At 38.6% G+C, this 17,112-nt stretch overlaps 1 protein-coding gene across 1 annotated transcript; it reads left to right on the forward strand.

Annotated features, from left to right (window-relative positions):
* The first annotated feature begins 7,169 nt into the window (after window positions 1-7,169).
* On the forward strand, window positions 7,170-7,836 carry Akh (Adipokinetic hormone). Its single transcript, XM_067757562.1, has 3 exons — window positions 7,170-7,295; window positions 7,434-7,577; window positions 7,641-7,836. The coding sequence occupies exons 1-3, from the start codon at window positions 7,227-7,229 to the stop codon at window positions 7,680-7,682; spliced, it is 255 nt and encodes an 84-aa protein (XP_067613663.1). The 5' UTR covers window positions 7,170-7,226; the 3' UTR covers window positions 7,683-7,836.
* The last annotated feature ends 9,276 nt before the right edge of the window (window positions 7,837-17,112 follow it).

Below are 17,112 nucleotides of genomic sequence, written 5' to 3' on the forward strand. Positions count from 1 at the left end.
CTTCTTATGTCCCCAGAACACCATCTGCATAATGAGGCGAGAATACTCCCCATCAAGGAGAGAAATGAGATGCTGACCAAACAGTTTCTGTTGAATACCCAGAAACCTGGGCATCCCAACAGACATCTGATTGACGAACCAGCACCGCCTAGGGGCCTAAGGATTCATCTCCGTAAGCATTTTGAGGAAATACGGCACCTGAGAACCCAGCCGTATGAAGCGAAAAAACACAAGCAGGTCCTTGGTGAACTCCATAGACAGGCGTCGGACCTTTATGTCGGGAATTGCCCGGTGAATCCAGTACTTGAAGAAAAATATCCAGAACTCGCGGAAGAGGAACGCATACTCCCCAGGGAAACGCGTGTCACTCTTGCTTAACTTCGTTCTGAATACTGTAACAGGTTAAACTCTTACCTATCCAGAATCAACCCCGACATACAAAATGTATGCCCCGCTTGCAATGTGTCCCCACATGACACCAACTATCTCTTTAATTGTAATGTGGAACCAACGCCTCTAACACCCCTTTCCTTATGGTCCACCCCTGTTGAAACGGCAAGTTTCCTTAGACTCCCGTTAGAGGATATTGATGACAATTTGTGATCGGTCGCGGCTATTAGGTGGGGCGAGCATTGCTACAACAACAACAACAACTATAGAGAGTAGGGCAGGTCAAATTGTATGGGGAAAAATGGGGAAAAAGCTTCAGGTGCACATCCAGTTTCTGATTCTATGGGTCATACTGAGTAATATTGGCCATGGGACCATAGGTCTGAAATGAATTGCGAGCTTCACTAATTTTGTTAGAAAATTTTATATCCCGATCCGAATCCGAATTTGACATTTATTTTCCTGTATTTCATTTGTGAGAGCCGCTATTGAATATAAAATTTTCTAACAAAATTAGGGAGGCTCGAAATTCATTTCAGATCTATGGTCCCATGGGCAATATTACTCAGTATGACCCATAGATTCAGAAGCTGGATGCGCCTTTTCAGCAATAAATTTGACCCACCCTAATAGAGAGTCAAACCCGACAAATGTAGTGTATGTCTTGCATTCGGTGTGTTCATCTATGGCAGCAATCATCTTTCCAGTTGTAAATCCTACACCCTTAACACAAATGTCTCTGTGGTCCAACTCTGTTGAAACTGCAACTTCTTGCGTTTATCGAGAGATGGGTTCTCTGAAATAGGCAGGGAAATTGACGCACTGTCCAATAAATTCATCCAGTATGAAAACTTATTTAAGTCTTTCAAATATCCGGATGACTTAACTAACGTAAACCAACATAGAAATTGTAATGCCTCCTCTAGTGCTCCGACACTCAATGCGGTTGCTGAAGTTCCTCCACCCGTAGTTACAGCACCCCCAACTATCGAATTAATAAATCTGGCATCTCCAAGTCCCTTACCAGCTCAGCCATCTTCATCCAAGGTTTCTTTAACAAAACCTAAAAAATATTCTGCAAAAGATAATCAAGATCCACAAAACCCTTCTACGGAATCCGAACCGCCGTCTAACAATCTTATTGTTGTCCCTATTAAAAAATCTGTTTTTGTGTCAAGATTTGATAAAGACACTACAGAAGAGGACCTAAAGTCGTACATCATCGCTAAGCTTAAATTTGAAAACGTGACAGTTCGAAAATTCAATTTTAACTATCCTAGGGATATTTCGTCTTTTAGGATTGATGTATCCGCACAACATTTTGATACTATATTAAATAATTCTTTTTGGCCGCCCGGTGCTTTTGTGCGGGAATTCGAGCGTAGGCGTAATACTAATATTTCAAATCTTGCTCCTAAATTTGTTTTATCAAAATGTTAGAGGTTTAAACACTAAACTAACTGAATTGTATTTGAAATCGTTTAACTGCAATTACAACATTATCGCTTTAACTGAAACTTGCCTCATGTATTTAACTCAGAGATTCTTTGCCATGATTACCAAATATACAGAAATGACCGCTTGAACAGAATTGGAGGTGGAGTTTTGCTTGCAGTACATTCTTCTGTACCTTCAGCTGAGGTTAATTTACCCATTATTGATTCTACAGAATTCAAATACATTAGAATCAATCTCGGAATGGGTTGTGTCTATATCGCGGTCTGCTATATCCCACCATCTTCTGATCCTTCGGTGTATATGGATCATATTTCCCTGCTCAAAATTGTTAATTCATTGATGAAGCCCATTGATTCGATGATAGTCCTGGGTGACTTTAATCTCCCGCATGTATTATGGACCATATCTGATCAGAATATTGTACCTATTTCTTCTAACCTGTCCAACAACGAATTTTTAGCCGAAATAACTGAACTTTGCCTTAAACAGATAAATATAATTCCTAACATGTTCGGGAGGACCCTTGATTTGGTATTTGTCGATGATACATCAAAATGTACTCTAAGCCGGGGTGAACCTCTTACTGTACCTGAAGACCCTTACCATCCTTCCCTGGAAATAGCATACGAATTCGAAAGAAATTCTCCGAGTAGCATTGCTACTAAATACGACTCTATTTTCAGATTTCAATTCGCGAAGGCTAATTTTAGTAAACTTAATCAAACTTTATCTACAGTGGCTTGGCCCAAATATGGTGTAGATATTGACAAAAATGTTTCTGACTTTTATACCACCATTTACGGTATTTTGGAAAAACACGTACCTAAGCGAAAACGTGTGTCTACCGAATCAGTCCAAATATGGTTCACTAAAGAGCTGAAGTCCTTAAAAAACAGAAAATCTCGCTTCTTCAAATTATACAAAAGGTCGGGCTCTCACTCCGATTACTTGCATTACTCTATCTTGCGTCATAAATATTTTGAATTAAACAAAAAGTGCTATAATACGTACATCTGTAAGATGAAAAGGAAAATAACTTGCAATCCGAAAGCTTTCTATAATTTCGTGAACTCTAAACGTAGGGTTAAAGGGTTTCCCTCTGCTTTAAAATACCAGGGTGATTTGTCTAGCGACGATCAAGATATTGCTAACTTCTTTGCACAATTTTTCAAGTCCAACTATTCCAATGAATTTAATACTTTTTCAAATGAATATCCATTTCAGCTTAACTCACTTAACACCATTAATATTCCAGAAATATATCCGGATGAAGTTTTTTCATATTTAACGTCTTTGAAAGAATCTTACAAGTACGGTCCTGATTTAATTCCCACTTGTTTTCTTAAAAAATGCGCTGAACACATTTATCAGCCTCTAACTTATTTATTCAATATGTCCCTAAAAAGTGGAGTCTTTCCTTCTGCTTGGAAGGAATCTTTTCTCATACCCCTTCACAAAGGTAGGGCGTGTGTAGAGAACTATCGAGGAATAGCAAAGTTGTCGGCCATCCCAAAGTTGTTTGAATCTATCGTTCCCAATCAGCTAACATTTTCCATTTCTACTTTGATTGCAGAACCGCAACACGGATTCTGTAAAGGCAAATCTACCATTACTAATCTACTTGAATTCACAACTCATGTTTCTAAGGGATTTAGAGAAAATCTTCACACAGATGTTATTTATACTGATTTCAGTAAAGCATTTGACAAAGTATCCCACTCCTTACTTATCTACAAGCTGGATCGGCTTGGCTTCCAACCTGGTCTCACCCAGTGGATCTCGTCGTATCTCTGCGGTCGAAGGCAAAAAGTTATTTTAAAAAATACTTTTTCAAATGTCACCGATGTTCCCTCTGGCGTCCCACAAGGCAGCCACCTTGGTCCAATTCTATTCTTGCTATTTATTAATGATATCTGTACCACTATAAAATATTCCAAAATCTTAATGTATGCTGATGATGTAAAACTTTTAACTGCCTAGTTACTTGGTGCAACGTAAATTCAATGCCGCTGAACCTCAATAAATGCAAATTCATGTGCCTATCTCGAAGATCTTTGCCAGCAGCCTCTTACGTAATTAATAATTTTTGTCTTCTATCAGTAAACTATTTTGAGGACTTGGGAGTCACGATAGATGCTAAACTTAGTTTCAACCTTCATATTAATGCTACTGTCTATAAGGCTAGAGGTGTTCTTTCATACGTGAAACGGTGGTCCAAAGAATTTAGTGACCCTTATGTAACTAAAGCCCTTTTCATCACCTTAGTTAGACCGATACTAGAATACGGATCAATAGTCTGGAATCCACAATATCGAGTTCATGCAGATAGACTTGAATCAATACAAAAGCAATTTCTACTTTTCTCTTTAAGGAATTTTCAGTGGGACTCTGCGTATAATCTTCCACCTTATACTAGTCGGTTGAAGCTTATCAATCTTCCAACTCTTGCAAGTCATAGAGAAATGCTAGGCGTTATATTTATGGCTAAACTCCTGAATGGACTGATTTCTAGTCCAATTCTTTTGAACGAAGTAAATTTCAACGTCCCATCACGGGTGTCAAGACATTACAAGCCTCTTCTTTTGAGGCAGTGTAGAACTAATTTTGAATTAAATGAATCTTTTCGGTGTTTGTGTCATGATTTTAACACTCATTCTAATTCATTTGATATAACGGATTCACTTTTTACCATAAAGAAAACTGTCTTATCCTATCTTAACTCTTAACAAAAAAAAAAAAAAAAAAAAAAAAAAAAATCAAATAAATTAAAAATGTTCACTTATTTAACAATGTAGTATATATATGTATAATTTCTATGTAATTTCCAACTGTTATGTATAGTACTCAGCTGATGATTTTTATTCTGTAGTTGAACAGTTTTAGATCTCGACGCTTAACAAACCTCCGCCTATCAACAACTCGGCAATAACAAATCCGTGCGTCATGCGGATGCGCCCCTCGCGCCGGTCGGGCGGGCTTTGGAGGGTTTAATCCGTTGGGTATAATTATTATTATTATTAATAATTAACTTTTCAATTGGCTACTCACCGCCGTTTGATTTCCAAACATTATTTTCGCTGTTTTCCAAATAGACGAAGTCCTTCACATTTTCGACTTGATATCCGTCAACAGTGACGTGGCTGATGCGAATGTGCCGATTCTTTGTTTGATAATGGTAAGTTTCGCTCGTTGACCATAAGACCCACAAACTTTATCCAATTCAAAGAAGGTAGAAGTTACCGTGCGCTTGTTGAGGTCAATCGTATCAATATACGCCAGCAATTGAACTGCTCGGTTACATGGAAAGGACAGAGATTGCACTATGTGGGTTGTGTACGTAGGCTTTTACAATGAAATATTCCATATCGATATAAATACCTCGTAAAATGCGCCCATTGTTGGTAATGGTGCTATACCTGCCATACACATCGACGTAATTGATTTCGTTTAGTGTTTTTCGATTATAAGAAGATCAAGTAGCGTTGTGGATCTTTTAATGCTGGAACCTGGTACTGCCCCTGACCATATTCCGAACCACGCCGGCGTCAATCAACTTTAACCCGTCAAAAAAAAAAAAAAAAAAATGATGAATGTTAGGCGCGATAATCTGCAAAGAGATTTAAGGATAAGCTTCTCTTCCAATTTGCGTCACGCTTCTTTAAATTTTTCCTAAAAATTGGACTTTACTGAAAACTTTTTCATAGCATAAATATACTTGGAATGCCTGCCAAATTACTGCCGAGGTGGACGCTGCTCAGAAAAACTTTTTTCAAAAATTTTGATGTTGCTTTGCCCGGAACGTGAACCCAGGAACTTCGGTGTGATAGGCGGAGCACGCTACCACCAAAGCCGTCGGGAGTTGGTATATCGTGTAGGCTGAGCTTTTCGACTGAAAACCCTGCCTTGCCCCAATTGTCGTTAAAGTTGATGATTTCGTCGTTAAAGCATGATTCTCATGGAATGGCGTGGACAGTCATCCTTTGTTTGTCTCTTCTAGATTCTCGTAAAATCAGTCCTTATACGACTCTGCCACATCGAAGACTAGCGTGTAAGCGAAAATGTTATTACATTGAAAAAAAAAAAAAAAAAAAACCAGCCTTCATGCGTATCTCGACTTACACTTCATACCACCACTGTGGTAGACGTCGCAAGAACCTATTGTGCCCTGGCCTGGCCTCGTATTTCAGGATTTCGGTAAGGTTAGTTTGCCTTTACGAAGCCATTAACCAGCCTAAATTTGGATTTTGCTCACCGCTTGTCAGAGACATGTCTTAAGCTTTTCTACTATGCTGCATAGCCCGCTGTGACGGATTCCAAAATTCAGACCAAATCCACATGTGAAACGTCTTAGTTGCTCCCCACCGTTTCCTACCGTTTTTAGGTTCACATCTTTTGTAACCCAAATGTCAACTCAGGAACGCACGCGTATTTATGTAGTTCCTTACCGAAGGGGAGGATGGGATGATCTGACCCAGCGGGTTAGGGGGTCAGAATATACCAGCGGTAGGTATGCCTGTCGTAAGAGGCGACTAAAATACCACATTCAAGGGGCTGTGTAGCGCAACCCTTCAGGTTGCCAGCGCAATATATAGCTTCTCCAAACCCAATTGTTAACCTCACCTATTCGCGCCGAGTCCTGTTTCACTAACAGACGTGGCTCTGGCGACCCCAAGTTCCTCATGAGACTTGGGGGTGGGGAGGGAGGGATGGCCTGAAGGTTTAACGTGGCCATATAAATCGTTCCCGAGATGGTACCGGATCTGTATCCGGCAAAGGACCATCACATCGATAACACTCCCCAAAGCCTTCGGGGAGCAACCTTATCGCTACAACAACAACAACAACAACAAAATGGGATGATCTAGCAGGTCAGGTGGTGGTAGTATGAAATCGTTTTTGAGCTAGTCGGGCTTGTATCTAAAGGTCAACTTCCGCTGGCACTCCCTTAAGTCTTTGGGTAGTATCTTTATCGTTACTACAACAAAAAAACAACATAAATAGCTGGTTCATTGACGTAGACTGGGGAGTTTGGCACTCCATGCAACCTTCATTGAACTTTAAGTGTAAGAAAAAAGAATAGATTAAAAGACAGCGAAATTGAGCGAAATTTGACGTGGAGATAATCAAAAGTAGGCGATGCTCAAATATATGGCTTCCGAACTGTCTCTTAAAGATACTCAGGTCAAATACATTTCGCTTATTTATAAAGGAAACCCATTTCCATCAGATGAATAATCAAGGAAGCCATAGAAAAGCAGAAGCAATTAAATAAAACAGGCAATTAGCCCACACACTGAGATTGCAAGGACATAACGATAGGCCTATAAAAGCTTTAATAAAGTCGCAGCATACAAGCAGTAACAATCACAGTCTCAATCATGATTTCAACACGTACACAACTTTTCACTGCACTGTGCATGTTGGTTTTGGCCGTGGCCAACTGTCAGGTGAATTGATTTTTATTTAAGGGCCAATTTAAGTAAAATGCTGAGTAATGAGGGTCTTAAGAAAATTTAATAAAAACTTTAGTTGATAGATGTGCTATATATAAAATATTTATTAACTTTACACATTAATACTTTCAGTTAACCTTCTCACCGGATTGGGGTAAACGTTCCGGCGGCAGCGGCAGCGTGGGCGGCGGTACGGCTGGCTTCTTCGATACACCACCTAGTGGTAACTGTAAAACTTCGAATGAGATGCTGCTGGAAATCTTTCGGTTTGTACAGGTAATTATGATGGAGGGGAATCCGGTGAATGATTAATTACATTTCTCTTTTTTGGAACTACAGGCCGAGGCGCAACTCTTCCTTGACTGCAAGCATCGGGAGTAAACAGAGTGCTCCAATTTGAGAGCTAATATTTATATACATCTGTTTACAATATATGTATATGTATAAATATTATTTGTTTAGTTGTTAAATTGGGGTAGTCGGCATCAAACAATATTATTAACTAACTGTATATTCTTGGGGAGATGTACTTGAAAAATATATCAATAAAATATTTACGTATGCATGCCAATAAAAAAGATGCGTCAATAAGGGATTGTTAAGACAATCAACGTGTCAGGTTAGTTCGGATAGGTGGGAGCAGGCAGACTGCTCCAGGACAGTATGGTCCCAACACCAATGTGAAGATCTTTGTAGACAACCAGGCCACCTTAAAGGCGTTAGAATCCAACGTGATACAGCCGGATATCATGCGGTGGTGCCGAGTTTCGCTGGCGTCCATTAGGTACTAAAATGTCCCCCTTAGCTGAATCTTTGGGCACAGCGATATTCAGTGAAACGAATTTGAAGATGAGATGACTAGCAAAGGTTCCAAAAAGGACATAAGCGAGGCGGTTAGCTCCGTACGACCACCGCTGGAATATGAAATTGGGGCAACGGACTTTCTGTGAACTAGCCGGAATGATTACGTGGTTCTAAAGCTCAAGAAATCTGCAGTGAGAGTACTTACGGGTGTCATCACAGGTCATTGCGGCATTGCAACATTGCTCCGACGGTGGCGCATGCTACAGATATACGCCGCCGATAAACGCCGCCGCCGCCGCCGATTTTGGTCGTTTTTCGCACGCCGCCGCCGAATGTCAAAAATATCGGCGCGTCGGCGCGGCGTCCGGCGCGGGACTATATTTTGTACTTATTTTAGGTTATATAATGCTGATTATCTACATCGAAAATGGGTTCGATGTTATAAAAATGGGTATCAAATGACTCGTGTTGCTATAGCATTAAGAACACTAATACCAAAATAAATTTTTTTAGATCGGCTTAAAGTTATTTTCTAAAAACAACATATATTAGGTATGCATTTCAAACCCCCGAGGTTTGAATAAAAATTTAAAATATAAGATCTCTTTTAAGTGGAATTTAGTGGAAAAATAAGTGGACAATTTCTTGTCACTTTCTTACATTTTTTATTATAGTACTTAAGTAAATTGTTAAAGGTAAGGTAAAAGTATACAACAGCGGTCGACTGCAAAATCGCGTCCGAAAATATCGGGAGGGGTGTTAAACTGCGCGTCTTGGACTCGTCTACAACAATCCGAAGGTGGAAAAGAAAAACTTCAGTAAACCGCTGTTCTAGACATTACCAAATAAATAAAATTTCATTTTACAAGAACTAGAAGCATCCGGAAGGTGAAGCATTTGATTTTGTCATCTGGGAGGGTTTCTCTACCAAATATTGGTAATTTTTTACGACAGCATGACACTGCTAATACGCGTCCAAAAATATCGAGAGAGGTATCAAACGGCGCGTCTTGACATCAGTATTAATAATCCGAAGGCGGAGAATAATAATTTTTAACCCGTTCAAAAGATATTAACGAAAAACTGAAAAAAGACCCACGGGTCGCTCCGAAACCGGGGGTGAAATCCATAGTATTTTTGCGCAGAACATCATTTTCCGTTGGCGGCCTTCGGCCACGGTGATGCATAATTTTTTTTGTGGGTACAATCACAACAACAACCACATGAAAATCGCCAACTTCAACTGCAAATATCTCCGGACAGAGATAAAATTTTTATTTTCCGGTTTCGGATCATTGTTCTCGAGATTAATACGCGTCTTTCGACACCTCTTTCGATATTTTTGGAGGCGTATTAGCAGTGTCATGCTGTCGTATAGAATTACCCATTTTATTATTAGTAGATAGTGCAAGTAGCTTTTGTTTGATGTACCAACATCTTTAATTAATGAAGACTTATAATAAAAATATGTTATGTAGGAAAGCGTTTATTATGTGAAAATGCATAAAAGCTAACTAATTTTTTCTTAAATTTTATGCATTTTCGTTCAGCTTTAGCGGCCTGTAACTTACAGATGGAAAAGGCAGTGAAGGATTACATAATCAAACTACAAATTGCAAGTAGCCGACGTAAAAGCAGTGTTTGGCAATTTTTCGGAACGTTAGAAGAGGCTCAAGTTGGAAAAACTATTGAAAAAGAAAACGTTTTTTGCAACCTTTGTCTAACAAAACGGAAAAATGAGGATTCATCCATAAGTTTTTCATGGTAAGTTTTGAGCCTAGTACTTTTTCTATTTCACAAGTAACAAAAAGTTTTAGTTCCAAGATCCAGTCATATAGCAAAAACGTCTCTACAGGGAATCTAACGAGGCACTTAAAAAATGAACACAATATTCGTGATTTCGATGCTGAAAGTAGTTCTAACATATCAAACTTTTTTAAAAAATGTCCTAAAAAATCTTAAACGGATTCCAAATGGCTATTGGGAAGAGACTTGGCATTGTGGATGGCACGAGATTTAGTACCGTTCCATACATTTTCCAATAATGGAATAAAATACTTCCTAAAAAAATACAAAGTTGTATTAGCTGATGGTGATATACCACATTTCAAAACCATTTCAACAACAGCGTTAGATGATGTTTATGAATGCGTTTTAAACACATTTCGACAAAAAATCTCTGGTCTGGAACATTTTGCACTAACATTTGATTTGTGGACTGATAATTTTCGAAGAAGAAATTATATTACATTTACTTTTCATTATCTCGACAAAAATTTCCTGTTGGAAAATCTCACCTTGGAAACAAAATACATTTCAAAGTCTCACACTGGCAATAACATTTTAATAGAACTTGAACAAGTAACAGTTTTTTTCAAATTAAAACTGGGAACCAATTTTGTTGTCACTGATTAAAGTAGTAACATTAAAAAAGCCATTGATTTAGGGTGCATCAACAACCATTTCTGCCTTAGGCATGGACTACATAATTTGCTTACTATAGATGGCTATAATTCCGTCCCTGAAGTAAGCAACTTAATTGCGAAGTGCAAAAGTATTGCAAGGGCCCTTCGTTTTAAAACAGATGTTTTAAGATGCCAAGCTGATACAATACAAAACGAAATTTTAGCAAATATTGACAACTTGGAGGAACTCCTTGCTTCCGAAGACTCGTGTTGGGTCGACTACGATGACGGATTTGGTCCACTAGACGATGTTCCGTTAGAAACGTATAAGCACATCAACAATCCTAATGACTTACATGGTAGTTTGATGGACAAAAGAAATGTCACTATAAAACACGCGGTCGCAACAAGATGGCACAGCGTTCTGTCAATGCTTGATAGTCTTGGGTCTCAAAGAGCCGCAATAAATAAATTGCTGAAAAACTGTAATAAAACTGACTTGACTTTACTAGAAGCTGAAGCACAGCTTATGTACAAGTTGAAGGACTTTTTACAAAAATTCAAAGATGCTGTGAACATTTTGTCTGGCGATTCATATCCATCTATTTCTCTTGCTTTAATTATTCGAACGGAGATAGTGAAAATATTATCTGAGAACGTCGACATTGATTTGGATGAGAATAATGCAAACTTTTCACAGTTGCATTTAATTCAAGAAATTAAAAATAATATAATAAGCAAACTAGACTATAGATTTCCAATAAATGATATATTAGTGTGCGCAGCGCTGCTGGATCCGCGCTTCAGCACACTGGATTGTATCACGGACTACTGCAACCACAGAAATATTACGAAAGTAAATTTTTTAATTAAAATGTATAAATCCCTTATTAGTGACTCAAAAAATACCGAAGGTAATAATGATAAAGATATTTCTCCACCTTCCTCTAAAATATTGAAGATTGCGCAGAGGTTCAAATAGGTATTTTTTATATGAATACTGGAAGCATATTTTTGGTCGCCTAAAATATAGACATAAAATAGCTGTTCTTACAAGATGTATCTGAATAAAAACGTCATTATACAATAAATATATTCATTTTAATCTTTAAATTCAGGAAGTGTTAAATCTAAGCATTTGGGAGAAATTTGCTGGATATAAATTTGAGAACCATACATTTTTCAAAATTTCTGTAAGGTCAGAAAGTAATTGAAAAAACTTGTGGAGATCAAAATTTATTTACCAAGTACGACGGCGTGAGCCGGCGCCGATATTTTACCAAGTCTACGCCGCCGCCGCCGATAAAGTAATCGGCGTAAACCTCTAGCGCATGCTAACAAGCTCTCTCTGCAGAAGCTGTCAGGATGAGGAGAAAAAAGGGATCGATTCATCACTTTCTTTGCCGATGTCTGAGACTGCAAACAAGATGACTCAGATTTCTGTGAGCACGGTTTTTCGAGAGTCTGGCAGAGGTTGGGAAGGTGAATCCCTCACTCCGAGTTAAATTCATTAGATAAAACAAGTGGTTCGTTGAGGACTACTAAGAAGTAATGTGGTAGGACGAATGTGGCACCACCCGGCCCTCATTTAGGGCACTTATAATGGACACATTTTCTCCGACTAACTTGGGAACTGGACATGATTAGCACTGTCAAAAGGGCAGGGGCGGTTGGCATCAAGGGCCCTCTTAGAATTCAAGTGGATGTTGGGCGCAATACATGGCATTATAAACACTAAAATTTTCAAAAAAAAAATCCTCAATTTGACGAAAACAAGGTGAGTTCTGCTTCAAATATCAATGTATGCCAAGTTTCTTACTTAAGGAGGCGTGTGCTGGGTGGGATAATCTATAAGCTTCAACGAGATTGTGCCGCGATAGTCTTAAATAGGTGGACAAGGGTCTATCAACATGGATATCAATAACCAAGCCCTTCGAAAGACCGAAAATAAAGTAAATAAACATTTCGCGCTATTTACCTCCGAAGAAGATTCAGGCCGAGCTCATTTTCCAATTTGCGATGTGCTCCTTTTTGATTTTTCCTACAAATTGGGGGACGCTCTAAGAACAACACCCACCGTTTGGAATACACCCTGTTTGAGGTATGCCCTTCCTCATATTTTTTTTTGAACGCCCTATCTCAGCATAATATCAATAGATTTTTGGTTGAGATGGTGCAATAACCGTAATTGACTATTCTTATCAGCGATCTCGTTGCCTCTGATGGTACTATAGGCTTGATCTCATAAAATGACATATTTAGATGTTCTAAGGACGCCAACATGGTTCAACACTTTCGTACAATCTTAGACCCAATCATTTTGCACGCCTTTAACAGCTGATGAATGCTCATACGAATTTCAGATCACACCGTTCTGGTGTAACTAGTTGTATGGTGTAGCGGCATAAAAAGATTGGCCCTTAGACTTCCTGCTGGAAACCACTGCTTAAGTCCGGAAGACTACATCATTGACTGATCTTTTTTTGCGCCAAGAGTCAAGATTGTCACCTAGCTACTTCTGTCTAAGCTCTTCCAAGAATTCCTCCCCCCTGATTCAATACCCAACCAAATAATCAGTTAAGGCTATTTTTCACTTGATATTTAATGACATTTTAACCTTTAATAGGACATTTTTTGTCATCAGAGCCACCTTCCCTAATTTGATCAACTAATACATATATTAAAACTTTTAATTTTATTTCTAAACATAGCAGTGACTAATACAGCATTTTAGTGATGCGTGGTTTAAATTATTTAAAAAACCCGATTACGTTGTCAAATCTTAGCTTTCTAGCACAGGCACTCATGTATATAAATGTAATAGCCTATGCCAGTCAGTGGGAGGTATGCTTCTGGTGAGGAAAAGTGTAAAGCAGATTAATAGCTTATTTAATAAGTAGAGCGTGGTCTGTAGTTAAGGGCAGAAACCTTGTCGACGGTGCGAACGCTGAGCCCAATTCCATAGCGCTCAAGTAAAGCAGGACGTCTGGAGCTCGTTGACAATGATGATATTTACACCGCTTCTGTTGTTTTGCAACCAGAAATTAAGAAGTGTCTTTATCGCTGCAAGGAGAAGAAGAAGGAGAAAAAGATAGAGGTGAGTGGTGTTCCTATATGTGCAGGGCCAGCTTCAAGATTGAAAATAATTTATGAAGATTTTATTGCAGGATCGGTGATCAGCCATCATATTCAGACCATGTATATTCAGCATCCCCATTAAAGAGAAGTGAAGGGAAAACCTTTTAAAACGCTACAGCAACAGGCTGGACGAAATCCCCAACACTTTATGGATACTACCACTGTAGGAGAGCTTAAGGCATCCAACAGAGGGGTTGCAATATATGGCAGATGTGATTTGCGTATGAAACGGCTGCACAAATCCACTGGAAGCGGCACTGAGTTTCTTTTTGCTGAAATATCAGGAGAAAACTTTAAAACCCTTGTTTCTTGTGTATATAACCCTCATAAATACATTAATTTGAACCCGTTTTTTGATGTTGGGTCCTCGTTCTTAGGTGAATATGACAATATTATTATATGTGGATATTTTAATGTCAATATTCTTGTACGTGATAGCTATAGTATTAATTTTATTGATGCCATTGCCAGCATGGGACTGTCCCTTGTCAATACGACTGTGCCAACAAGATACGCTATGAACTGCTCTCCTAGTCTTCTCGACTATTATATTGTTTGTCATTTGTCCAGTGCTATCAAGTTTGATAAAATATCCTTTATAACTGACCATGATTTAATTTTTTGCTGCTTAGATATAAACAGAGATCGTAGTCATCTAAGCCGGTCCTTTACCTATCGTGACTTCCGCAACGTAAACGAAGTTGCCTTTTTTTCTCATCTTAGTATTATTGACTGGAGCTTATGCTGGATTCTTGAAACTATTGACGAAAAACTTGATTTTCTTGTAAGTGACCTTAAATCTGTTTTTGACAAATATGTGCCTGTACGTGAAGTCTCTGTTAAGTGCTCGTCTAGCCCCTGGCTTACGAAGAATGTTCAAATTTCTATCAAAGAGAGAAATAGGTTGCATTCTACGTGGAGAAGAAGACCTACGCAGGAAAATTGGCAAGCCTTCAAATTTTCTAGAAATAGGGCTACATATATAATATATAACAAGGCTAGAGAAACGCAAGTATTATGGTTCCAAGCTGAATATAGCACTCCCTACTAGCGCCCTGTGGCGCAATATTAAAAAGTTACAAGTTTATAGCAAGGAAAATGTGAAGTGTGCTTACTCCCCTGATGTGGTAAACAATACGTTCCTTTCAAGTAGCACGTCATGTGTTGCAATTCCTCCGCTTGTACCCAGTGAAGCTAGTTGTTTCCGAGGACCGCAGTTTGAATTTTCCACAGTCTCTGAATATGATGTGGGAGGGTGTGTATTCAAAATACACTCCAATGCCGTAGGCGAGGATGGGCTGCCGATCAGGTTCATTAAACTGGTTTTACCATATATTGTTGGAACCCTTATTCACATCATAAATCATGCCATTACCACCTCTTGCTTTCCTAGTCTGTGGAAAGTGGCAACTGTTTTACCTATAGCTAAAAAAAAAGTGGTGCTAGCTCTCCGTCTGATTTTCGTCCGATTAGTGTCCTGCCAGCCCTTTCGAAGGTTTTTGAAACAATAATGCATGATCAGATTTCTAGACATATTAATGAGCATAATCTACTTTCCCCCTTCCAGTCAGGCTTTAGAAAAAATCATAGCTGTGCAACTGCAATGCTTAAGATCTTGGATGATCTGAGAACTCCTTTTGACGATAATCATTTAACGTTGTTATGTCTGCTTGATTTCTCCAAGGCATTTGATGCGGTCAATCATACGCTCTTATCCAGCAAGCTGAACTTTTACTTTGGGTTTAGTAATCATGCTCTGAGCTTAATGAATAGCTATTTAACATTCAGATACCAGCGTGTTCGAATTGGTTCTGAGATGTCACAACTGAAAGAGCTGACTATGGGAGTACCCCAGGGATCTATTCTTGGCCCTCTGATTTTCAGCCTCTTTCTTAATGATATTCTTGGAGTGTGTCAATATGTGAGACTTCATGCGTATGCGGATGATATCCAGCTCTATTTATCTGACTCGTTCAAGCAAGTTGACCGTCTTTGCTGTCACATCAATGATGACTTGTCAATGATATACAAATGGGCGACTGAAAATGGTTTGTTACTAAATTGTGATAAGTCCTTTGTGCTACCTATCAGCAAAAATCTTGGGTCACTTGACATACGAGTACATATAAATAATGTGAACCTCCAAGTTGTTGATAAAATCAAGAACCTAGGATTTATAATAAATTCTAAGCTTTCGTGCAAAGACCATATAAATTCGGTTGTCAGCAAGGTGTATCTAACCCTCCGCAATCTGCGGCAGTCTAGTCTATATACCCCTACTAGCACAAAGCGTCAACTTGCTTTGCAACTCCTTTTGCCTATAATAACGTCTTCTGAGCTGATATATAGTAAGCTGGATTTTCACTCCGCGCATAAGATTGAAGTTCTGTTTAATAACATCACGCGTTATGTATATGGTGTGCCCACGTTCGATCATATTTCCCCCTGGAGACACCGTCTCCTTGGTTGTGGCATCTTAAATTATTTGAATGCAAGGAATTGCATATTTTTATTTAAACTCATGATCATCAGCAAGACTTTTCGTCAACACTATTCGTCTTTGGAACTCCATTCCGTCAAATATAAGGAATAAGTTAAACAAAAGCAACTTTAAACAAACGCTTTATGCATATATCAGTAGCCTTACTCCAGGAACATAGAAGAATGGCCAGCTATCTCTTTTTGTTGATACCGTCACTTGTAGTTTAAAATTTTATTTTATTACTAACTCTAACTCTTACTTTTTAATTTTTATAAATCGCAAGCTTTATTTTAATGTGAATTTGTTTATGAATGCTGTTGTGCTATAAAAGATTTAAGAATCGTATTGTACTGATATATATTGAAATAAATGCAATACAATAATTTTTCTAAGCGGGATCGCCTCTCGGCAGTGTTTGGCAAGCGCTCCGGGTGTATTTCTGCCATGAAAAGCTCTGAGTGAAAACTCATCTGCCTTGCAGATGCCGTTCGGAGTCGGCATAAAACATGTAGGTCCCGTCCGGCCAATTTGTAGGGAAAATCAAGAGGAGCACGACGCAAATTGGAAGAGAAGCTCGGCCTTAGATCTCTTCGAAGGCTATCGCGCCTTACATTTATTTATTTTTCTTAAATGCAATACAAACAATACAATACAACATTGTTACCAAGACATTAATAAATGCGTACAATACATTTTGCTCTCTAAGGCGATTAAAGGACAACTAAAAGCCTCCATGATGAAGCAAAGGACTGCTGATTCTTCGGAAACAAGTGAGGAAAATTTTTAATTAGGCAAAGCTATACTACTCAGTCATCTTGAAGAGGCAATTTGGGGCTATACACGAGCACCATAGCTCTATTATTGACTAAAACTTCGGCATTATTCGGAATAATTTAAATTGCTTTTCGAATTTATTTAAAACGTTAGTTTGTTCTTTCGTAAAAGTTTTCTTTAGACGCGGTTTTCATGGTTTTAAGACCCG

The sequence above is a fragment of the Eurosta solidaginis genome, chromosome 5 (genome assembly GCF_040869045.1).
Source record: "Eurosta solidaginis isolate ZX-2024a chromosome 5, ASM4086904v1, whole genome shotgun sequence".
NCBI lineage: Eukaryota > Metazoa > Arthropoda > Insecta > Diptera > Tephritidae > Eurosta > Eurosta solidaginis.

What these genes read in the sequence shown, in the direction of transcription:
- Akh (XM_067757562.1), top strand. Translation starts at nt 7,227, where the DNA reads ATGATTTCAACACGTACACAACTTTTCACTGCACTGTGCATGTTGGTT. An exon ending in TGGCCGTGGCCAACTGTCAG is followed by an intron (nt 7,296 to 7,433) that starts GTGAATTGATTT and finishes TAATACTTTCAG; the next exon opens with TTAACCTTCTCACCGGATTG. An exon ending in AAATCTTTCGGTTTGTACAG is followed by an intron (nt 7,578 to 7,640) that starts GTAATTATGATG and finishes TTGGAACTACAG; the next exon opens with GCCGAGGCGCAACTCTTCCT.